The 25,354-nt window shown below is 43.8% G+C and overlaps 2 protein-coding genes across 3 annotated transcripts; one reads left to right on the top strand and one right to left on the bottom strand.

Moving 5' to 3' along the window:
• The first annotated feature begins 1,250 nt into the window (after nucleotides 1–1,250).
• smim15 (small integral membrane protein 15) lies at nucleotides 1,251–11,071 on the top strand. The gene is made up of 2 exons (XM_078250936.1): nucleotides 1,251–1,359; nucleotides 10,395–11,071. Exon 2 carries the CDS (start codon nucleotides 10,426–10,428, stop codon nucleotides 10,648–10,650), a length of 225 nt encoding a protein of 74 aa, XP_078107062.1. The 5' UTR covers nucleotides 1,251–1,359; nucleotides 10,395–10,425; the 3' UTR covers nucleotides 10,651–11,071.
• Nucleotides 11,072–11,307: 236 nt separating this feature from the next.
• On the bottom strand, nucleotides 11,308–25,330 carry ndufaf2 (NADH:ubiquinone oxidoreductase complex assembly factor 2). Of its 2 annotated transcripts, XM_078250934.1 has the most exons (4): nucleotides 25,107–25,330; nucleotides 15,690–15,779; nucleotides 14,668–14,708; nucleotides 11,308–12,489 (listed from the first exon to the last, which is right to left on the bottom strand). In XM_078250934.1, the coding sequence occupies exons 1-4, from the start codon at nucleotides 25,219–25,221 to the stop codon at nucleotides 12,247–12,249; spliced, it is 489 nt and encodes a 162-aa protein (XP_078107060.1). In that variant the 5' UTR covers nucleotides 25,222–25,330; the 3' UTR covers nucleotides 11,308–12,246. The 2 variants fall into 2 exon arrangements, with proteins under 2 accessions (XP_078107060.1, XP_078107061.1); XM_078250935.1 differs by lacking the exon at nucleotides 15,690–15,779.
• Nucleotides 25,331–25,354: the final 24 nt, after the last annotated feature.

The following is a 25,354-nucleotide window of genomic DNA, read 5'->3' as shown; positions in this document are numbered from 1 at the left end:
GCTAGTTCCATAGCTACGTCATGAAAAGGGGGCCCACTTCTGTAGCAGTATAGTCATCAGGGGTTTAGGGTGCGGCTGCATTGCCCACCCCCTGGGCTCTCCCTGCCTGATGAGACATGTAACAGAAGCTAATCATTATAAGCCTAACACAACCTAGATTGGGGATGTGTTTTTAAATTAAAACTTGGCCAAAACTATGCTGGCAAACCAGAAAGTGTGTTTGCAATGTGTTAGTCCTCTGCATGTGTTCCCAGCTGCCCCTCTCCTTCCTCTGTGAGTATAGTCTAAGAGGCTGGCCTTTGAACTGTTCTGAAAGTGATCCATGCCGTATGGACGTAGCAGATGTGGCCTAACCTGATTTGGTTTCAATACTTCCCCACAGGAACTTCACAAAGCCAGCAGGTCCATCTTTGTTATGTTAGTCATCTTTCCCAGAGGGCCAGTGGAGCTTTTAGCTTTTTTTTGACGCAGCTATTGCCTTATTGTTTGCTTTATTATTCAGACAGAGCAGTTCCACATGACCAGAATTTTCAAAAGCTAGAGGTCTTCTGGATCTTAATCCAGTAATTTGTTGACCACATTGAGTTTTGTATTGTAATCTATATGCAATATTGTAATCATTTGTCCAGCAGAGGATTGTTTTACAGCTCATGGCACACAGCCTATTCATTCTTTCTGTAGGGAACCCTGACAGACAAGAGAGTATCACAGGTCTGCTCTATTATTATTAAAACTATAATATATCAAACATATTCATTCTCTTACAAAGACGCATTTGATTTAATTTCACTGACAATCACATTTTAAATTCTGCACCCAAAATTAAAAAAACGTAAGCTCACCATTTCAAAGTTCCTTTACTCTTCTGTAGCCTACAACTGTACAACTTACACCATTTAGGCAATATTATACCCAGAGGTCTGCATTAACTACGGGTTTAATTTTTGCCCTGTATATTCACAATTTATAAATTCAGTTTCTACGGCTAAAGGACTACATTTCCCATGTTTTAAAGAACGCGTCATATCCAATCACGAGTAAGCAGGGGACCACACTTCCCGTCCCCGGCCAAAAGTTTTCCTAGGATAGCGAAGGCATGGGCAGGCATGATCCGCCCTACTCTTCCTCTGATTGGCTAGTAGTCATTGTCTTCGTTGGTTTGGTTGGTTAGGTATATACAAGAGGAGTGGGATTGGTTAGGGTTAGGGTAAGAATGTCAGGGTAATCCAATCAGAGGCAGAGTAAGGCAGAGTAGGGCGGAACATGCCTGCGCCATCCTTGGAAGAAAATACTTGCACCCCGGAACAGGGAGGAACTGGAACTCATTATCGTGGATACAAATACAATCTCTACACATTGGTAAGTTTATTTTGTATTTAGTTTGTTTATACCACCACTAACCAATATGAAAATATAGATTCGGTTTTTTTTGCGTGCACATGCATTTTTGTTGCGCCGTTTAGCCAAGAGTCAGTGCTCTTGCTCCTTAAAGCTAACGTTAGGCCCTTAGTCGTTAGCTAGCGTTGCTAAGATTAGTAGAAATGTAAATGTTTCGTCCACATCCACATATTCAGATCTAGCTAATCCTAGTGGCAGGCAAGGCTAATTTATCACATTAGCCTGTTTGTATGAGACTGTAGCCAGAGTAAATAGTTTGTAACAGTCTCTCTGGTTGATGCTAGTTAGCAACCGGTGGTCATTAGCAGATTTATGAGGAACTGTTTTGGTCGGAGCGCTCAACAAGTAGCAGTAACCTACATTAAAGGGCTTAATTAATCCATAATGATGACTTGTAATGATTAATATTTTGCACACCCTGCACATAACCTTACAGCGCAAAAATAGTTATATTGTACATATTTGTATTTTATTGTATTTCTATTCTGTATTTATGTTCTTAACTGTTGCAGTACTTTGCTCTATTGTTTATTCAATTGTCATGTTTATTGCATGCACTAAAGACACCAAGGCAAATTCGCTGCAAGAGAAAACTTACTTTGGCAATAAATCTCGATCTGATTCTGATGTAAAAAATAATTTAAAAAAAAATTCACAAGTGCTTTTAATTCAGTACACAAAAAAGTATTTATCCTCTGATGTTTTATTGTGTTGTAACATTGAACCAGAGTGCATAAATATACTCCCATGTACTGATCGACAGAAAAGACATAAAGTGAAAAACATCTCTACAGATGTGGAGCAGCCAGTTGTCTTTAGAAGTTGCATACATTGCATGAATATACCGGTGAGAAGTTAATTTAGGATAAATACTCCTGAATCTGCAAGGTCCCCCTCCCGTTTAGCCGGTTAAAAAGAAAAATACAGTATGTATGAAGACAAAGGAACATCCAAACAAGTCAGAATAATTTCAAAGGCAATGAATATCCCTGCAGTACAGGAAGGTCAAACAGAAAAAATATGTAACCGCTAGGGATGGCCATTCGATAAAATTTTCTTAGTCGATCGTCGGGAGAATTAACGATTGACTATCGATTAATCATTAATATTTTTATATTAAAATTAATGATTTATAAATTCAAAATTCAATGAAAATACAAAAATACAGCGTGTTTTTCCTCGATGAGATCTTAATTACAAGAAGAACAACAAGTTGTGGCAGTTATGGCAGTTAAACTGGAGGTTAGGCTAAACTTGAAGATATATATATATATATATATATATATGCGCGCGCTGCGATGCTCTGAAGCAGTGGAACCTGCTGCTACGAGCCGACGTTCTTAAACAGAGACCCTCGTTTGTTCCAAAATAATACATAACAAGAATCATGTTAAATAATAACTTAACCAAAAACATAATACTTAGATCTGACAGGTTTTGTCAAAATGTAACTCAAGACTATCCAAGGCACGGACAAAGCCTAATAAAAAAAATAACCAGTAATAACTCGCATACAACTTCTGCACCAGTCTACTGGTTTTTGTTGAGAAAAATGAGCATGTTGACATGATCTGGGGTCAGAGGCGACCGCTACCTGGTGATCGTCAGTCCAGCCACCTAAAACACCCGCTGGGATGCACAGGTACCTCCGCGCTAACTTAGCCAGCCCGGGCCGGGGAACCTTATTCCGTTCTTCGTAGTGAGTCTCTACCAGTCTGGTGATGGTACGTTGTGACAGAATGTGACATGCTGGTTCCAATATCCATCTCAATGAATTTGCAGATCCCTTGGGTAATTTTCTCTGCTCGTTGTGCATCGCAGCTCCTCCGTGCTAACGCCGAGATGATGCTAGGTTGAGACTAAGGGCAGGATGCACCGCCACCGACATTAACCAGGGTCGGATGCACTTTGTTTAAGTGGTACATCATTTGAGTCATGGCCGTGTTATATTTATACATGGTGTCGCAGTGTTTGCAGTGAACTAAGTCATTTTTTAAATCAAAATGGTCCCACGCCACACTTCGCCGTGGCCCCTTCATGATTACTTTTGAAATCAAAACGGAAACTCGCAGTTAACTGAGTAGCCTATGACGCCCCCGGGTGGTAAAATGTTTAATTGCTGCCACACAGTGAAATTCATTTCATTGCTTCAAGACTCGCACTACGCAACGCAACCAGCATTAGTTTAATCGATAACAAATTAACGTGATCGACAAAATTCTTAATGATCAATTATCGATCGTCGATTAATCATGCCCATCCCTAGTAACCGCTGTAAAAGACTGACTGGCTGTCTTTGCTAGTTTAAGACCGACGCAGTTGTCAATTTTATTAAAAAAAAAAAACTAAGTTGGGAAAACATGATTACATACAGATCTATGTCTTATGTATACAATCTTACATGGTCTAGCTCCTCCTTGATTGAGCCAGTTTGTGAGCACAGCACCAACTGCTTACAGATCCACACGGAGTGCAGCGAGAGGCGACTGCATTGTCCCGTTAAGGAGAAGTGCATTTAGTCAAAATGCTTTTTCAGTTAGGGCTACTCGTGGGTGGAACTCTATCCTAAGTCACATTAGAAATGTTTAAAATGTATGCCTCTTTTAAACTTAACTTAAAGAAGTGGCTAACAAGTAGTCAGCACTGTCAACATTAGTTTAGGCACTAAAATTGCTGCCGTCTTGACTCTCCTGCTCTGTCACAAGGGTTTTACTCCCGCTATTTCCTCATTCCCAAGAAAGAGAGCTCGTCACTTCGCCTGATTTTAGATCTCTGTGTGTTAAACAGACACCTACGAATACACGTTCAGGATGTTAAACAAAGTGCTCTGTCGTTCAATCCGCCCGGGGGCTTGTTTTGTGACCATAGATCTTTCAGATGCATATTTCCACATCGCCATTTATCCCGCACACAGAAGATTTCTCAGGTTTGCGTATCGGGGCAGAGGCTACGAATACCAAACCATCCCATTCGGGCTGTCGTTAGCACCGAGGGTGTTCACCAAGTGTGTGGAGGCAGCGCTGCCTCCGTTAAGGAACAGCAGTATCAGAATATTTTCGTACATAGACGACTATCTGGTCTGCTCCCACTCATGGGAGCAGGCAGTTAGAGATTCCACTACGGTGATAAATCATCTCAGGGATTTGGGGTTCAACATACACTGGGCAAAGAGCAGAGTAGAACCCGCGCAATGTACGGAATATTTGGGTCTCAAAATAAACTTCATCTCCTACCGCGTCACGCTATCGGAGGGGAGATTAGCATCCCTGGTGCAATGTCTCTCCCTTCTCCGGCTGAGCAAAGCTGTGCCATTCAGACTATGCCTGCGCCTGCTTGGCCTTATGGCGTCAGTAGTGTCCGTGGTACATTTGGGGCTTTTAATAATGAGGGATTTTCAGCGTTGGGTGGCTGCATTACGCCTGGGCCCACGCCATCATCTCAACCGAAGGGTGAAAATAACTCTGGTGTGCGTAGCAGCCCTACACCCATGGAGAGACACGGCGGCTCACGCATTGGTCGTCCCGCTAGGGGCGGTGTCATCCAGAGTAACCATGACAATGGACACGTCCCTGTCAGGATGGAGAGCGACGCTGTTAGGGTGAACAGTGACTGGCACATGGAACCAGAGGTTAGCCCGGGCTCATAAATGTCGTGGAGCTTATGGCGGTGTTTCTGGCTCTGAAACATTTTCTGCACTTTCTCCAAGGTCGTCATGTTTTAGTGAAAACGGACAATTCCACTGTGGTTGCGTACATCAACCGCCAGGGCGGCACTTGCTCACTGCAGTTGCAGAAGTTCACATGCACAGTAATTTTGTGGAGCAACAGGAGACTGCGGTCTCTTTGAGCAACACACGTGCCAGGTGTTCTAAACAGGGGTGCAGATCTCCTGTCACGGGGGAATCCTCTATACGGAGAGTGGACTCTCCACCCACAGGTGGTAGAACAGATCTGACAGAGATACGGTCAGGCAGCCGTAGATCTCTTCGCCTCGCAGGAAAACATGCCATGGCCAGTGTTCTTCTCTCTGTCAGGCGTAAATGCACTGCTGGGTGTGGATGCTCTAGCCCACCCATGGCCAAACGTGCTACTCTATGCATTTCCCCCCCTCAGTCTGATCTCCCCCACCCTAGCGAGTGTGAGAGGACAGGGCCTGTCGCTAATCCTGATAGCGCCGCGGTGGTCATCCAAGCATTGGGTAGCAGAGATAATAAAGCTCCTGGCAGGAGAGCCATGGCCTCTCACCAGAGACCTTCTCTCTCAAGCGGACGGGGAGATCTACCCAGAGCCGTATATTAGAGAGAGTTTGGCCAACTAGGGAATCAAATGTTCTGAGCGTTATGTGATTGGTTCCGAGGTGGTCACGTGTTTCGTGGACTCCATGTTGGATACCAACATTCATCTGATTACCATTGACATAGTGCAGGGAATAGTGGAAAAATGTAATACATTATTAAAAAAATGACATAAATCACTGAAAAAATGCCCAACTGTTTGCAAACTGCGTTTGGCTGCAATGAAAGACAGGGAAGCAGCAAAAGATTTTACAAGTCCCCCCGTGAACCAAAAAGGCAAAGTATGGCAGCTGAAGGTGAAAAGAGCAAAGTGGAGGGCAAATGACTACTCATTATTGTGTGAGGTAAATGTCAATTTCTCTCTTTGACTTATAACAAATTACATAGGACAAATATAGTAATACCATCGTTAATGTGTGCCATGGTGTCAAAAAAGTTCTAACAATGCTTTAGAAATGAATGAAGTTTGAAGTTAGCCATTCCTTATGCTAGCGTTAGCTTTTTCGCTAGCACTCCATGTACCTAAATGCTTGTGATCTTGCCATAGTCATATGGCTTTTGGTCTTGACCGAGTCCAGGTGTCTTTATTATGTTCATAATAATATTGGAGGGAAAGTGAAACGCAGCTTGGACGGGGATGTTGTTCGGCTTTTCAGAAGTTTAGACAGCTAGCTAACGCTACGCTGACGTTTGCTAACAACAGCGTTAGCCTAGCCTGCTAGGTAAATATTACGACTGCCTTCGGAGTTTCCTATAGCTGCGTCCACATTGTCAACATAAGACCTGTGGCGTTAGTGCACCTTTTGTACCATCATTTTATTGAATGAAATATTAAGCTTCGCTCCTACGAGATGGGTGGGTTTTTGTTACGTTACACACAAAGCTAACTGGCTATAGTTAGCCTGTACGTATGCTAGCGGACATTAGAAAGGTAATCACTGCTCAGAGACTTAGCTCTGGGCCTAGCGCTCTGGGCTTGGCCCGTGAGAGGTGGAACCTGAATGCATCAGGCCTCCCAGAGCAGGTCATTGACACCATTCAGAGTGCAAGGGCCGCATCCACCCGTTCTCTTTACAGTGGAAAGTGGCGGGTTTTTGAGGAGTGGTGCGAACATAGGGATACCATCCCATTTCAGTGTTCTGCGGTGGACCTGCTGCGTTTCCTGCAGTACCTGATGAATAAAGTTAAGGCTTTTTCGACAATTAAGGTGTACTTAGCAGCTGTCTCAGCTTGTCACAGGGGTTTCGGGGATAAGCCGGCGGGGCAACATCCCTTAGTTGTCGTTTTATGAAAGGGGCACGCTGCAAGCTCCCAGTTTCCAGGCCTTTCCCTGGTTCCTTTTGTGGGATTTGTCGGTTGTGTTGGACGCCCTCTCTCATCACCTGCTTAAGCCTGTGGAGGCAGTGGGGATGAAGTTTGTCTCCCTTAAAACAGAGGATGTCCCACTGTATTGTGGAGGCCATATCATTGGCCTATGAGTGCAAAGGTTTGCAGGCCCCCCAGGGCCTGAGAGCTCATTCCACAAGGGTCATGGCCTCTTCATGGGTCCTTTTCAGGGGTGTGTCAGTGAAGGAAATTTGTGCAGCGGCAAGCTGGGCTACGCCTCACACTTTTGTGAGGTTTTACAGGCTGGATGTTTCCGGGCCGTCCTTGGCACAGGCTGTGCTGGAGGCTACGGCGCCGGGGTCAGTGTGACTCTCGGTTCAATGTGATTTTGGCTTCATGCAATCCGGGAGTGGTCTATATCTCCCATAGTGAAACACCGAACAAAGTTAGAAAAAGAACACCGGAAAGAAACTTATCTGGAACACCGGAAAGAAACTTATCTGGAATGATTTGTAAGGAGCTGGCCGACTGTGATTATATGAGTTTGACCTGTCTGTCACGGACAGACGTGGTGTCATTGGAGCTTCCATGGTTGGTCACGCCGAGGCGATTCCCATAGTGAAACACCTCACTCTGTTATCAAAGAACTGGGATTACGTTAAGTAACCTAAAGTTTTGTAGGCTACTATATGTCCTTGTTGCATTCGTTAAAATCTAATCTGAAGATTTCTGTCATTTAAACAACTCTGGGTTGTAGTTTAAAACTTTTACAGCCAACAAAATCTCGAGTTTTATTCGGGCTCAAGTCCATAAATACAGTTAATGGATTCAGGCACGGAGAACCATGGGTGTCAGTTTGGTTTGAAATGTGCTGGGGACAGAGACGCATTCGGAAGTACATTTCCAGAAGTGCTGGGTACAATGACGCATTCATTCATTTTTTTTTTTCTCTTTGCGCAGGTCATGTTTTGAAAGACGCTGTCCTGTAGCTTACTAATGAATAAAAACGTGGTTTAATGTACGTAAACCATGATCAATGATTACCAAATTTCTCTCTCATATTGCTCCTCATAACCACTGAAAACTGACAAAAAAATCGAACCCAAAGTCCAATTATTATGGACGTTATCTGACATTAAGCGTTTCTGCTTCATTAGAGCCTACGTAAGGGAAAAAGCTTAACATGGTTTAAGGTATCTAAACAACGATCAGACGTCACCAAATTTCTCTCTCATATTGCTCCTCATAACCACTGAAAACTGTCAAAAAATCAAACCCAAAGTCCTATTAGTATGGACGTTATCTGACATTAAGCGTTTCTGCTTCACATTTACAGCAGGGCAGCGGAGCGGCTGTGGGTTGACTCCCCACGGTTCATTGGGTTTATAAGTCCTAACGTGAAAAAGCTTAACGTGGTTTAATGTACCTAAACAACGACCAATCATCACCACATTTCTGGTTTGATTTTTTTTTTGACAGTTTTCAGTGGTTATGAGGAGCAATATGAGAGGGAAATTTGGTAATCATTGATCATTGTTTAGGTACAAGCTTTTTCCTCGCCATAGGCACCAATGAAGAAGACAACGCTAATGTGAGATAACTTCTATAATCGTTGGATTTCGGGTTAGTTCTTTTGACATGCTTAAGTGTTCATTACAAGATATGGCCATGAGAAATTTGGTGGTGATTGCTCGTTGTTTAGGTACATTAAACCACGTTAAGCTTTTTTTCACGTTAAGCAGAATGTCCCGACAGGCAGTGTTGTGAACAGAGAAGCGTGCAGCCAGCGCAGCAGCAGAGCAGCTGTGTCTGCTCAGTGGGGATAGAGATTGTTGTGGATTTTTTGGCATCTGTTGCTCAAGAATTATGTCTTATGGACTTTTTTTGTTAACTAAATTGAGCTTGAAGTTTTCAAAAAAAGTGGTGGGTACAAAATGACTCATGCCGAAATCTGGTAGGTACGCGTACCCACCGTCCCCACCGAAATCGACGCCTATGCGGAGAACGAGAACTGAAGGCTCCGTTAGCGGTTAGCTCCATTCTAAAGATATGGAGTGGAGGAGACTGCCGCGGACAGGGGTAACAACCGAACTCTGATAAATGACGTTCAGAGAGCTTTCACAGCGGTGTGGCCGCAGCATTTCAACGGTTTGTTAATACAGTTAATCCCACAACAAGACCACCAGCAGCATGTCACTACTAACAATAGCCTTTGAGCCTAAAGTGAAGCTTTGACGCTGTCATGCATGCGGAGCGCGACTTCACGAGGGGGAGGGGCTGGATGCTACTGGTCTTTGTGCGCTGTAAAAAAAATACATGGTTGATTGGGAAAAAATGTAATTTAGATGTTATCTACCTGGGCGGGTCTCAATCTACCTGGGCGGTGCGCCCAAGTAGACCCTATTTATGGGAAACACTGTGTGCCTTAACCATAAGCCACCAGGAAGCCCCAAAATATTGGATTTTTATAGTTTTTTTTTACTTTGATTGCATTATAACTGAAAGATGCTTCTAAAATTAAATTTCGAAGTCTCAACGTAAAGTGAATATCAGTTTCACAAAGGTAGTATTCATTGCAGGGCTTTTCTATTGGATTGTATTACTTTGTACAGCGGTCTCAGTATATGTGGATGTCTGAGTCTATTTCTTGGGATTGGGCATCCAGGAGCCAGGCTGGAACGTGTTTGCAGTGCTGGTGGGGTCTTCGCTGATCTCCTGCTTGCCGAAGCTGGTCGTGGCTGCATGGCCCTTGGCCACAGTCTTTGCAGGAGTCGCCACCAGACCTTCCTCATACTCCTTGGCCTGTAGGGCCAGTTCTTTCTCCTCCACTTCCTTGGCCTTCAGTTTAATGTGCTCCCTGTAAGAATCATTCTTCAGCAGCTCCTACAAGTGGAGTTTTTATAGCAATTTTAGAAAGTACCTTAACTCGTCAAGTATGTAATTTGCTGATTAGCCAGAAAGGCCGTGTGGACTGAGCACAATTTTGGAGAACCCAATGTTACTTTGTCAACTTTTTTTTTCAAACCAGCTATCCAAAACCTACTTATATAAATGTACAATGATACAAAAGAAAAGAAGCCGGAAGCCTTACATGAGAAGCTTGAACCAGCAAATATTTGGTATATTCCCTCAATAAATGAGTTGATTATCAAAATTGTTCACGATAAATGTTCTGTTTCATCACAAATCTTTTTCTTTTTTTCTGTAAACAGTTTCTCACTGTATGTGAAATAGATTGTATCCATAACTCACCCACTCCTAATATCAACCAGTCATTATTGGTTGAAGGTCCTTTGGTTATTGTTATAGTTATTGTTTCTACATATCACATATGCCCTGACTATTCACTGCTTTCTCTCCTGGTACCCTTTCTCAGGTTTCATTAAGCCTGATTGTTGCTGACCAGGATGATTGACGTTCGGGCATGGGCAGAGTATGTGGTGGAGTGGGCTGCCAAAGACCCCTATGGTTTCCTCACCACTGTCATACTGGCTCTCACACCTCTCTTCATTGCCAGTGCACTTCTGTCCTGGAAACTGGCCAAGATGATTGAGGCACGTGACCGGGAACAGAAGAAAAAGCAGAAACGTCAGGAAAACATAGCCAAGGCCAAGAGGACCAAGAAAGACTGAGCCTGTGGGTAGAATGGGGGCATAAAAAAAGGAGGGGCAACCACCACGCTCACAACCCTCCTTATTCCAAATAATGACATAGTGCCCTTCGTTGTTCCAGCCCTACTGTCAGCATAGGGCCACTACGCCTCATATCCGGGGTAGGAGACTGGCCCCACAGGCCTAACAGTGCAGAGACAGACAGTACTGCCCGAAGGAGGCTCGTCCCAGTGGGACTTTGGTCAGCAAGAGCACAGTGGTCATCTGTATGATGTTTTTATACAGAAATCCGCTGATATTGTGCAGCTGTTGCAACACCTTGCATTCCATTGTTAGCATCCATGTTCTGCTTAATTGATGATGTAATGAGCATACTGGAACTTTTTCCAAAATATCCCAAATACTACTTTCTAATCAATAAAGTTTTCATGGTTGATAAGAATCTTATTTCCTCTTTGTGGATTTAACATTGAACTGCATACAATATCACAGTATGTGCTTAGTATTCATCCCCTCATGTTTTACTGTATCGGAACACTGAACCAGGGTGCATAATTAGAGTTCCATGTACTGATTGACAGAAAAAAGACTAATCTCTACAAATGTGGAGCGAGTTGTCTTTACAAGTTGCATGAACATAGCTGTGAAAAGTCAATTTCAAATAAATACTCTTGCATCTGCAAGGTCCCACTCCTGTTTAGTTAAAGAAAAATACAGTATGAAGACAAAGAAACATCCAAACAAGTCAGGAATTTCCAAGGCACTGAATATCCCTCGCAGCACAGGAAGGTCAAACTGAAAAAATATGCAACGGCTGTAAAAGACCGACTGGCTGCCCAATGTACCTTTTAGAACCGAGTGAACCAGGATTGTTTTGAACCAGGATTGTGACTTGGGGTTTACAAGCAGCAGATAATCGATCTTATCTACATATTGCCACAGGATTAAACATGCTTTTCCAAGTGCTTCCTCAACAAATAATGACTACACAATATTTTTGGTCATAGCTCAATACTTGATCTGTTCTTCTGATCAGCTTGGATTTTATACATTTAATATTTATGATTTCATCATACTGGCAAGGAGTCAATATCAGTGTAATTAAAATTACAATGTATTAGATTTTTTTTTTTACAATATCTCTTAAACGTGATACAGTGTATTTGTTGGTTAATTCAAGGACTATTGGAAGTACAGCCATTTTAGTTTTTGCTTTGCTTTATTCACAGACCTTTAAACTACATTAAATCATTGCGGTCACTTATAGTCAGCTTCAAGATGATCGATGCTTATTGTCTTGTTTATATACAATATCGACTACACAAAGGGACTAGAAAAATAGGAACTCGTACAATGTAATAGTCCAATAAAACAGCGTTGAAAGAAATACTTCCTCTGTGAAATGGAGAGGAGTTGATTAAACAGGTAATTTTCTGGAGTCATAGTTTGTGGTGTTGACTTGGATTGCATTATAACTGAAAGATGCTTCTAAAATTAAATTTCGAAGTCTCAACGTAAAGTGAATATCAGTTTCACAAAGGTAGTATTCATTGCAGGGCTTTTCTATTGGATTGTATTACTTTGTACAGCGGTCTCAGTATATGTGGATGTCTGAGTCTATTTCTTGGGATTGGGCATCCAGGAGCCAGGCTGGAACGTGTTTGCAGTGCTGGTGGGGTCTTCGCTGATCTCCTGCTTGCCGAAGCTGGTCGTGGCTGCATGGCCCTTGGCCACAGTCTTTGCAGGAGTCGCCACCAGACCTTCCTCATACTCCTTGGCCTGTAGGGCCAGTTCTTTCTCCTCCACTTCCTTGGCCTTCAGTTTAATGTGCTCCCTGTAAGAATCATTCTTCAGCAGCTCCTACAAGTGGACATACATACATACATACATACATACATACAATACATACATATTTAGGGTTTCTGCAGTGTTCACTAAATTAAATGTAAGACCTTTTTTAATACATCACATAATGCAATTTAATAATTTGTTCATGACCACACTCATCAAAGAATGATGTTAAGTAGGGATGATGTGGCCTAGAATTATTTATTAAGTATATTAATTAATTTACATAGCACATTTTGTCAGTACTTTTCAGCTATATATACTGTATATATAACAATAATTCCTCATAATCAAATAACGCGACCTGGATCCAGATAAGCGGCAGAAGATTGATGGATGGATTAATCGATGAAACATTTATGAATTAAGTTTTTGCTGAAATCAACACTTCCCCATGATGAATCAATGAGCTTCCTACCTACTGTGGCTGGCAGTGTTTGCTGCAGGTCTGATGGCCCTAACTGAAACTCCTCCTCCTGCACGCATGCAATCCACTGTCACAACAAACCCATTTGTAATTTATAAAGTCTCCAAATGGGTACCACGTGCAAAAAAAGTTATAAATAATGTTACTGTCTATTTCAGGAAAGAAATAATATTCAAGACCCTTGTAAACCAAATTTTAGACTTTTTAATACATTTTTAGGCCCTTTCTTTTGACAGATCTGTATTCTCGCAGATAACCTGATATTAAATGTTGTAGTCTGTGACACCTTATATAAATGCTGAAAATCCTCTAATGAGGACATGCAAATTATTTTACAACATTGCCCACTATGGCTAATAAGATCAATTAAAAAGGGACAGATACCATAGTATAAATGGAATTGCAAAATCTTTGACAGTTCACACTCAAATGTATCACCAGATCGCCCACCCCAACCAGACATGATCTACCAAGGTCTGTGGTGTTGGAAATGTTAAGGTGGCAGTTTCCTGAAGATTTGAGACAATCGAGTGTGACGACAAGATTACTTTACGGAACCTCCAAACTGTCCTGACCTCTGTTTGTCTTAGAGAAAGGCACAACAAGTGAACTTCTCACTATTTAAAAAGTAGAAGAGACATGAAGTTGCACTGGGCAGCTTCCAGGAACAAATGTGTGTGTCTGTTCAGTATGAAGTAGGGCATTTACTAGAAAAAGAACAAGCGTGTTCAGTTAACCTATATTGGGCCAATAAACCCTGGTTAAAAATGTAGTGCTTGGAACGGTTTGGTAAACCAACATGACAGGAGGCATTCACAATATAAACAACCATTCCAGCTCATGGAAACAATTATAATCTGAACATAGTCCACCAGTGGAAGAGTTACCCACTTGAGCCACAGCTAGTGTCCGGTGATGTTAGCCTCTCCCTAGCATGAGAAGCCAAAAAGGAAGGGAGGACTGGGCATAATGCTGTTGTGTGTTGGCAGAACTGAAGGACTGGAAAAGAGAGGGGAGAGCCGTGGGGAGGGAGACAAACATACTGAGCTGCTTTTCCAGCCTGTTAATGACAGGATTTATCCAATCAATTTATGTCGGCTTGGACCGAGAAGAGAGGGAGCGTGACAAGGGGTAGGGTAATGTGCTGGGAGTGAAGCCTTGGCCACATCAACACTGTCCAGCTGTCGATGGCAGCTATTGGGCAGACGCAAGGCAGAAAATTGGAAGAGAATGTTCTGGCAATAGAGGCAGGGGATGGCATTGGCCACTGGCCGGTGAGAGAGGACTGAGAGATAGAAAGAGTGCCTGGGTATTGGCCTTCCAAGGGATTTCCTATAGACACACATTTTTCCGGCCAAATAATTTCCAGCATTCTCACATTTAAAGAGCAATAAACCCAGTGAGAGGTACACGAGGGGAAAAACTGCACTACTTCACTATTCCCATCTTGGATATTGCCAGAAATAAAAACACAAAAAGCATAGATGCAGGCTTTTGCTGGAAAAAAAAGAAAAGTAAACTAGGACATGGTATCAGTGAGCCCCCTTGTTCAGAGGCTGTCTTTGCTCTCCGCCTCGCCATCAATGCACTTCAGCTGCTGTTTATTTTAACACCTGTCCCCCAAAGTTCCTGGATTCAGTTCGAAACTGTAAGATAAAACAAATCAAAGCCTTTCCTCTCTATCTTTGCTTCTTTCCCTCCCTTGTAACCAGCCCCCTAGAGTCCAACCATCAGCACAGCGGGGAGGCTGGGGGTAGACGTACCTTGACGGAGGGGGGCTCCTTCCGTCTGCCTCGAATCCAAGCTGGAGGAGGAGAGAGGAGGAAAAAAGAAGAAGAGTGAGAACACCCACACAAACATACGCTGCACAAACAAAACCTGCAGTCATATTTAAAGGCTGCAGCTATAGCATCACCAAGTTTCAGGGCACTACAGTAGCTTGGTGCAAAAACTAACCAAGCTAGTTGGGAAAATGTATCCAGGGTTTTCACTTTGTTTTGTTTCATTTCAACTCAGCGAACTATAAGGAAACATGCAGCATGGTAGTAGTTATACACATGTTAACTCTAAACACTAATACTGCTTTAGTCTAGGCAGAGCAGGACCACTGAGTGCTGTGTCTCAGAAGAGACAGTGTGAATCTGCTCTGATCTTTGAATTTGAAAGTATACACTCTGTCATTCTCCATCAGTAGCTCTGTCCTTCTTTCTCCCCCTGAGTAGAACTGTGTCTGTCTGTCATCTTTTTCTTTTTAAGGAGCTCTATTTTGGCTGAGCAGGATGCACAGAAGAGCAGGTTAAAGGGAGCCAGAAAGAGAGAGAGAGATTTTCTAACTCTTCCTCCAGCTAGCACGGGGATTCTGGGCCTCTTTTATCCCTTTCTTATTTGCATCCTGATGAAAATGCATGAGGGATGGGGCGAAGCAGGATGAGGGGTTTAAGGTGGATAAAGCCAGCCTGAGACAGAGGGAACCGTTTGTATCCAGTTGTAAGAAATTTGAAACACTATTTTATGATACAGTTGTATAACACCAGCAGAAGGTGTCTTTGATAAACTCGTGAATACGCTTTTCCCAACCCCCATCTCGCAGTTTGAAAAAAAAAGAAAGAAAAGAAAATCAATGGATTAGCCTAGGCCCCAATAGATGTAGCCATGAATTTGGTATTCCATTTTATTTGTGCAGCACTTTGTGTACTCTGCTAGGTAGCTCTCTTGTTAACATCGTCATTTATCCATGTTAGTGATAGTTAAAGCATGTAACAGTGATGCTGTGGTCCAGACTTACCGTCCCACTCTATCGGTATGCTGCCTTCTATATATTCATATTCGTTAGGATTGGCTGCCACTACCATCCGCTTGGCACGGACGAGCCTTCCTGGGAAACCACAAAGAAAAAAAGAGTAGAGAAAAAGATAGCGAGAGGGAGCAAGAGTGAGATAGAGATGCTCAACAATGATGCATACAAAACGCAAAGGAATACGAACACAAAGAGGACGCAGACACAATGCTCTCAGTCTCCTGCTCGCACAGACACACAGATACGGACAGACGCACAGAGACACAAATACACAGAGGGATGACAGCACTGTGACAGGCCATGGATGATTACCTCGTGGCCCTCGGGCCCTTCTCCTCAGATCTCGCTGAGTGGCTCCAAATCTGGGCTAAGCCTTTATGCAAATCAGCCTCACTTTAACCCAACCAACCACAGCCCCCCTTGCTCACAACCTCTTCCAATCACAGCACTCTGGCTAACAATGCCCTCCAAAATCAACATCAAGCCGAGCAGGAGACAAAAGAGGTCAGATATCACAGAGAACAGGAGAGGCACGAGCTGCACGGAATATTAAGTGCTCCTTTCCCTATCTGTATACAGCACGACGCTCGCTAGCAGCAAGGCCACCGCCAATTATTTTGGTTGAATCTGCTGATTAGACAAGTTTGGCTGGCACACAATGACATGGAGACAGAGGTAGATGGGGGGGTTATGGGCAATGGAGAGAGAGAGACAGGATGAGATGGAGAGATTTAAAAAAAAAGAGCTAGTTGTGTCTTTGTGTGGTTCTACAGAGCTTTAGACAGTGTTCACTAATAACAAGTGTTTCCATAGTTTCTCTTCCCAGGTAGCCGGATGTCCAACCATCGCCCCCATCCCTCTGAGAAATGATGAGGCAAGGAAGGAGGAGGTAAAAGGAGGGAAAGGAGGGAGAGGGGGAGAGAGAGAGAGAGAGAGAGAGAGAGAGAGAGAGAGAGAGATATATGATGATATGATGATGATGATGCATGGCAAACATGGCTAAGAGAAGAGAAATGGATGGGCAAGGAAAACAACACGCTCCAAAACACAGACAATCTGTCAGGATTCCATCACCGTTTCTCCGCAGCTGACTGGACATGGACAAATGGAGGCAACACCCTCCATGCACACCGCAGACTGATGGCCTTAATGTTTACTTCAGCCATTACAGATAGCTACGGCACAGGGATGGATGAATGATGGAATTCAAAAGTGGCTAAGTGTGTGTACGGGAGGCTGTTTGCTTGTGCCTTCTTATTGAAAGTTTATCTGTATTCTTCCAACGAAGACAAAAACATTTTTCGTGCATGTGCTGTTTTGTAATTATGCCTTATGAGGATGATTCCTTTTCATACTTTATCCAGCCTATATAGTAATCAGGTCAGCTAATTAGGCTAGTATTGCTTTGGTTCCCACTAGATTGTCACTATAGGGCCTCACAGGCTCCAGCTCTGCAGCTTTAGTTTTCTGATATCCAGCTCTGACAAAAACACTGCATTCTCAGAGTCTCACCATATCTGCAAAGCTGGCCCAGCAATGTGTAAAACACATCCTATGATCCTCACATTTGTTTACATGTATGCCTTAAAATGTCTTCTGAGAAACGGTTTCCTAGAAAATCCCCGTGATAGCAGAACAAAAACAACTGCCAGCAAACAAAAGGCTGTGTTCTCTAGGCAATACTAACAAATACATTTAACAGGTATGCTAATTATAAACAGATCCTATCCATATTTGCATTGGTGTGGGTGGCAGCAGACTGAAATGGTACAATTATGATACAGTCCCCATAAGCAATGTGCTTAACTACAGCTAATGCCTAACTAATAAGCATAAAGAGAGGCACCCACTTTTTCTCTGTCTCTATCTCTCTCCGCTAGGTTGCATCTCCCCCTCTCCTCTCTGTCACACTCCAGCATGGCTCTACTCTTGTCATGTTGCTTTTGCAGCATGACTAAACCCCTTCCACCACGGCTTTCATCATTGGCTTTGAATAACAAATACAGTATGTACATATATTTATGAAACACGGTTGATCCTCCCACCACATACACATTGGGAGGAGGCTTGTCAGTCTGATTGGGGTGAATCTCGCTCTCTCTGGTAATCTCTGAGCTGGGACAACTGCAGAAAAACACACAGACCAAGGCTCTTTACTGTACTATTCTACAAATGTACTACCGAAGTTCAAAAGACATACACCACTTCTTCCCAATCGTATAAACTCACAGGAGCTGAGACAACAATTAGTAAAAACAAATGTGAAAGATTTTGGAATTGGGCTGATGTCTTAAGTAAGTGACCAACAGTATTAAAAATGACAAATTGAAGAAAAGCATAAATAAACCATTCATATTTAAAAGCTGTAGCTCTAGTAAATGTTACAGCTGTTCAAATCACACGTCATCACACATCACGAGCTGCCAGGGTCCAAGGCGTCGTCTTAAAATTCAAGTCATGTTCATAAAGCTTGAAATAACAAAGTTGCCTTCTTATTCTGTCTAAAAGTTTGATCCACAAGCCTTCAATATGATTAATATGAATATTCAGCTTGAATGGAGGAATGCAATATAAATCTCCCCATTAAGATTTATTCAAGTAAGATCAGTTGATTATCAATCAGTCACTACGTAATTTTTCTCACGATCGACTAACTGAATGATGTAGTCCTTAATGTTAGCTTCATATAGCCTGTACTTTAGGATCCCTGACACAGACAGTCAGCAAATTAGGAGTAAGCTATCTTTCTGCTCCACAGTTTCCAACCTCAGAGAGAGAGAGGTATGAAAGGTGTTAGGAGCTCTCGATCTCAGCGGGCCCCCTTGTGACAGGTCTGCTTTCTCATCACTCTCTAGGGGAAACCTACTTACCACACACACACACACACACACACACACACACACACACACACACACACACACACACACACACACACACACACACACACACACACACACACACACACACACACACACACACACACACACACACACACACACACACACACACACACAGATTAACCTGAGGGACAGGAGCGAGGACGCTGCCTCTTACCGTGAAGGACAAACGCAGCACTGCGTTGGAGAGGGGGAGGGGCCAGCGGCAGGAGGAATGAAATCCCACAGCATAAATATTCATGAGCCATCTCACCTGTCTGAGCGCGACTCATCTGTGAGCCTAGCTGTGGAACCAGGGGGAGGAGGGGAGAGGAAAGGAAGGAAGGGAGGAGACAGGGAGGCAGGATGGGTGAGGGGTTGCCTTGGCAGCCAGATCGGGAGCCAATCAAACGTCAGATAGGCCTATCCTTCCCATTCGTTAGAATAAGACGTGATGCGCTCCGAGGGTTGCTCTTTGAACCCTGAACACATCCCGCTAAACTCCATCCCCTGCTTCAACACACACACACACACACACACACACACACACACACACACACACACACACACACACACACACACACACACACACACACACACACACACACACACACACACACACACACCAACTTCACACATCAGCTCCCAGGTGAGTGCTGCTGGGGGCGACCTGAGAGGTTTTTCACCTCCACAATGTCATTCCGGGGCGTCTTGAGCTGTCTCTTTCGCTGTGTGCCTTTCTCCTGCACTCCTGTCTTTGACTACAGAAGCAGATGTCAGGGGAACACACTTCTATTGGAGAGCCCTAAATCTCAGATAAGAACAAAACAGAATGAGCTCCAACTGATGGACCTACGTCTCATGCTCCTCATCATCAACACCAACGTCTATGCACACAAAAGCTCCCACTTGCAACAGCAGAAAGAGCCGCTTTCTCAGTCTTCATGACTGTGCGAGATAAAGCAGTGAGTTTCAGACCTGATACTGTGGTGGAACAAAAAGCAGTCTTGAAGCAGGGAGCCCAAGAGGCTGGTTTGAGCCTAGTTTATTCCTCTCCAGCTGAGCTGTGTGCCAGAGAGAGTGATGGGGGACCAATACCTGCATGGTAATGGACAGCTTTATGAGGATGGAGTGATCCGATAAGCATCAGTGATACAAGGGCAACCAGGTACCAATACCGACACCCTCTGCTGTCTCGCTCTCTCTCTTCCTCCAATCTCTTTCCCTGGAAAAAAAAAATGGAGGGGATGTGTGAGGCCTGTAACCATGGTTACCCATTAGCCCTGAGCCTAGTGACGCGGGATGAGGTTTAGAGGGAAAAGGCCAGCCGTTGTTTTGCATCAGTTCTGGTGAAAGGAGAAGCTTATAGGCGTAAAGTAGGCCTGCTGCTGCTGCTGCTGTTTTCCGATGTTTTCGATTTTTTATTCAGCCCTCATTCTGTTTGTCCCTGTTGCTGTCGATCCCGCTGAGGTTTGAGCAACTCACGGCAGAACAGAGGAGAATAATTCATATAAAAAGTAATAACATGCTGAAAAGAATACTCTGATTTCCCCCGTGTGTTACTTTTAACTAAACGCAGGCGTACTTGAGGGTGGAAGGGATACTTTACCCCCTTCCACTTAAGACCACCCATCCTCTTGAAGTCTCTTCCCTGCCCGATGGGTTATAGAAAAGGACAGTGGCGAGCCAGGAAGTCAGCGTCCTTTGTGAAGCTGTGGAGCGGTGTGGACCCCCCCCTTTCCTCCCCCGCTCCTCTGAGGCCCATACACCAAGCTGTCCACCCCTTTCTATTCACCTCCATCACTCTCATCCAACCCCCTTCCTTTCCCTTCCATTGCACCTTAAGTCCCCTAGTCCACTCGCTTCCTCCATTAACCTACCTCCACCTTCCCTCTCTCCCCCTCTGTCTGCCTGTTCCACACACTCATTTCACCGTCTTTCTGTAAGAAACCCTCCTTGCACTTTCACTCTCTCCATTCTTCCCCCACTCTATAATTTCACCCCATATGTCAGCATCCCCCTTGTTCTTTGTCACTCACTTTTGATACCCCACTTTCTTTTCCACCCTCTGTGAATCTCCCTCGGCCTTATCTTTCCTCCCTTACTCCTAGCCTTATTTCTTTCTGCCTGTCTGCTTTATTAAAATATTCTGAATTGAATAAGCAGCGGCAGGCTCCAGGAGATGTCTGCTTTGTGTCGGTCTGTCTGTCAGTCAGTCAGTCAGTCAGTCAGTCAGTCTGTCTTTCTGGCTGAGTTTCTGACAGACGAGGAGCACCGAGGTGTCAAAACATCTCGCTGGCCATCTGACCAGAGAGAGACATGAATGCACTGAACAACGAATCCCATCCACGCCAAATGGAAAAATTAATCTGATTAATATGTTGTCCTCATTCTGTTGGCATCATCAACTGCCTAGGATCACTCACCACAACACATTTACATAAAATGTGTAGGTTGTGAGACAGGTGGAGTCTAAAATGGATACAGATCATAGTGTTTCATAGACCTGCAAGATGCTAAAACTACTGATATTGGAGCTAGGCCCATTTGTAATGCTCTACCATGAGAAATAAATGTGCCTGTTTCTCATTTTCAGCAGCTATCTTTTCAAATGCCTTTTTAATGAAGTAGTTAAGCCACTCAATGATGTTCCACCACAAACGCATACAAATACACACTTGGCAAACAGTATAAAGCAAGATGAGCTAAACCCACTTGGTTTCCCTATAATGATTAAACAACCTTCATTTAAACCCCATGCATTGCAAAGCTGTTGATCAATTACCATGATTTACTGTAGCGGCTCTGGACATAGCCGTTCCACTGACTTGGTGTCCTACTGTAGGATAGACCTTCCTTCATCACACCCTGGGGATGACTTGTGGCAGAATAAACAGCCATTTGGACCCTCGTCTCTCTCCACTGTGACTCTTTCCATGGAAATATGCGGCTTGAATCAACGCTCTGATGACACAAAGCCATCTGTTGTTGTGTTAAGTGTGTTTGGGCATGAAGTGGAGAGAAAACACACTATCGCAGAATTTCTTTTCTTTTTTTAAAAACACAAAAGCAGATACAAATGCGCATGCACACACAGTGTGTAGTTGTTATGCCACACAAACACACGTACACAATCACAGATGCACACACACTAATACAACACACATACACACGCACCTCCTCCCTCAGTCCCCAGAGTCACCCATCCTGAAATAGCAGAACTGAGGCCTTTTCAGTTTTTCACTTCATAGAACAGAGCTGGGGAATCAAATAAATAATAGACAAAGAGAGAGGGATAGTGATAGGACGACAAGTCAATGCATCTTTTCTCTGCAACAGCGTGGCGCACCTCTGAATCCCTTCCATTCTCCACATAGTGGCGAGGACCAATAGATTAAAACTGCATGGCACACACTGCTAAAATGAATAGCGCTAAAAATACATCCTTTTTACAGTGACATGAAAGAAAACTGCCTTTCCCCTGTCCAGTATTGAGCAGCCATTGATTCCAAGACAAAGGCTACACCTCCTCAAAGAGGTAAGAAAAATAGCAATCATACAGGCAATTATTTTCAAATGTGCCTGCAGTGGCCGATAATGTCAGTGCGCCTCGCTTCCTAAATAAAGGGAGGGAAGGCAGGCGTCAAAGCTGCAGGCCCACTGCTGAAGACGAATGAGCCCATCCAAAGAATGCTTTGCTTTCATCTGGGCAGCATGACATGGCGCCCCATGCAGTGTAAGGCAGAGCTGGGCCTGGGGGACAGACGCACACAGAAAGAGAGAAGAATATAGATTCTCTATTCAGCTCTATGGAGCTAACACCAAGGCAAAGACCTTCTAAAGACCAGTGGCCAGATTGCCAGTGGCTTGCTCTTGTAGCCCTGCCATAGACAACAATCACTGGGGCTCCACAGCCTATAGCATAGTTTTCTCTATGGGGCAGCAGCACACAGTAGGCCTCTTTAGCTGGACCTTTTCTAAAGACAGAGACAGACATTCTCCCTCTCTAGGCGTCTACTTCAGACTCAGGCCTTTTCATTTTGATGTGCAGCAGCGTTTAAGGAGAGGGGATAGAAAGCTCTCTGCTGGGTCTAGCCTTCCACACTGCTGAACTACTCTAATGTTGTGAATAGAAATCTTCACTGGACTAGCTTCAAAGAAGGAGAATTGAGAGGCAGCAATGAATGGGAAGGGGCAAGGGAAGGAAGGACGAACTACCTAAGGAGAAATCTGGGCAGTTGATGAGATCAGATAAGGCAGAGTGAGAGTCACATAAAACAAGCAGTTGCTTCCTTTTATTTTTCTGTCTTAGCAGCCATTAATGTCCTCATACATAGCCTACCACACACGGAATTGCTTACGCCCCAGTTGTCTAAAGTAAACAGATTGAGAGAGGTAGAAAATGGAGTAGCAAAGCATGGATAAAGGTAGGGAACTGAACACTAGGGATGGACAAATGAATAGGCTAAGTAGGCAGAGTTGAGAGAGAGAGAGAGAGAGAGAGAGAGAGAGAGAGAGAGAGAGAGACTCCTCACCTACTTCAACCACTACTCATGTGCTGCAGTGGAAAGCCCTGCGGTCCATGCCTTAAGGCCCTGAGCCCACGCTTGGCCTATCAGTTTAAGATCAAAAAGAGCCCGCTTTAGCAAGACATATGGACTGAATAATGCATCTGCTTTATTTCCACAAGGCTGGACGGGGGTGAGTGGCAGAGAAAAAGAGGAAAATGTGTGTGCCATATATTTCTATTTGTTTATTATAAACATATATAGAGTGTGTATGTGCCTGTCTGGCGTTTATGAGTGTTTGTTCTTAAACAAGTTTTTCTACAGGCCAACAAGCCTCTCGACAGTGTCACTTTTGCACGATTGGGCAGTGAGTACAGTAGCCTGTAGCGTGCTAGAAAAGGGGCTTCTGTGATGTCTCATTTGAATAGTCTGACAGCCAGGGGTGGAGGAGCAGCCTTGTAATGAATTATAAATACGAGGTGGGTGCAAGTTTCCCCCGCAAACTGCTGAGAAAAGGTGAAGCACAAAGTCATATAGTGTCTGGAATGGGAGTGAACTCTGCTCAGGCATAAAAATTTTGGCAAATATCATTAGGCATAATCCTTTGTTATGAATATGCCAAAAGGTCCATGCTTGGTCAACCAGGGCCATGTTCAGCCCCAACAAAACGTAGCAACACGTTTTTTTAAACTGAAACGAGAGTGCGTTGAACATCCTTTTGTGTGTGCAAGCGCTCTGCCTTTTTATTACCACGAGTTTACATGCAAGTCTCTGCTGATTGGGTATCACTTGGGACACAGCCAATAAACGAGAGAAACACCCACCAAACGAGAGAAAACATATCTCAAAGCGTTGCACACCGTTTCACACCCTTCCACACTGTTCAGAAAAAAACACGGAAACTGTAGCAACACTGTGCACACCGTTTTGAGATGGAACCTGCCCCAGCAGTATCATGTTTGGAGCAGGCAAAGGGTGTGCTCTTTGACCTGTGACCCCTGACCTGTGGTCAATAGTCCGGGAAGGACCCCTGCTAATAATAATTTAAGGTGGTAAAGAGAGGGGAAAGTGAGATTAGCCTGGATTTTGCTTATGAGTTAAACTACGAAAGACAGAATTTACGCACATTTAGTGCATCGCTATGTTTCCCCCTAAACAAGTTCATGTACAGGAGTGGCTATGACACACGCAGTCACTGGAAATGTGTGTGTTAATCGTCAGTATCTCCTTCTTGTAAACACCTTGCAAAAAACAAGTGTGCTGTGTTTTTCAAATTAAAAAAGGCCATTGTGCCAGGATGCCACAAAACCTCCTTTGCGTTTGCCGAGTCATTATAATGGCCTACGACTCTCCATTAATCCTATTCTAGACACACGTCTTAAAAGACACTCTGTGAGAAAGACAGGACAACTGAAGAAGTACTCACAGTAAGCCCGGCATTTAGTCGGCTAGGCCAACAAGCGTGTCCTTGGCCTTCTCACAGTCAGAGACGGTTTGAAGGACACCATTGGCACCCCACTATGGATTAGCCTGATGACACAGTTCTACTGCTTGGCTTGAGCATTACAAACTATAGCCACCATGTCTCTGTAGGGATATGACCTCCTTCTAAATCCTCATCACATACAAGTAATCATTTCATCTGTAACAGTAGAGGACTCTGTCCAGTGACAGTGGAGCCGCCATAATTCTGCCCCCCAAAATGAGTGAAATCATACCTGCATTGAGCTGCATTCAATCCTAAACAATCTTATTAAAAACACTGAAAAGCGAACGTTCTTAGTGGGTGGATTGCTCCATCTACTGGCGAGCTTTTTATGCTACAAAGGTGAAAAGGGTAAATGTAAAGTCATATCCACAGCAACACATCTTAGTGGAAAACAACCAGGGTCAGGGACAGAAAAAGGCAAAATTAAGTTTAATCGCTGCATTTAATAAAGCTATCTTCGTGTGTCTGCAGGGATCGAGGTTGTATATAAATTCACGACTGGCTAATGTTAGCACAACAGGGCTTAATTTACCTGTCCATGTCTTCTGTTCTGGGATTAAGTAATATTTATTCCCCAAAGTATCTGTCCCGACGTGGTCGCGTACTATTCCAAACGTACGCCGTAGAACTCCAGCAATTCTGCTCATCTTCACAGGACAACCAGGATTTGGGCTGTATTTCGTTTCCCTAGTTAGCTGTCTGCCTTCTCACTGGGTTGTTGTTTATGCAAGAGTTCATGGGTTGGAAAAAGAATGAATAAACTGTTTAGTGATTGGACGG

This window comes from Sander vitreus, chromosome 5 (genome assembly GCF_031162955.1).
Source record: "Sander vitreus isolate 19-12246 chromosome 5, sanVit1, whole genome shotgun sequence".
Classification (NCBI taxonomy): Eukaryota; Metazoa; Chordata; class Actinopteri; order Perciformes; family Percidae; genus Sander; species Sander vitreus.
Note: the sequence above shows the minus strand (reverse complement) of the source record. Positions and strands in the feature narration are given on the sequence as shown.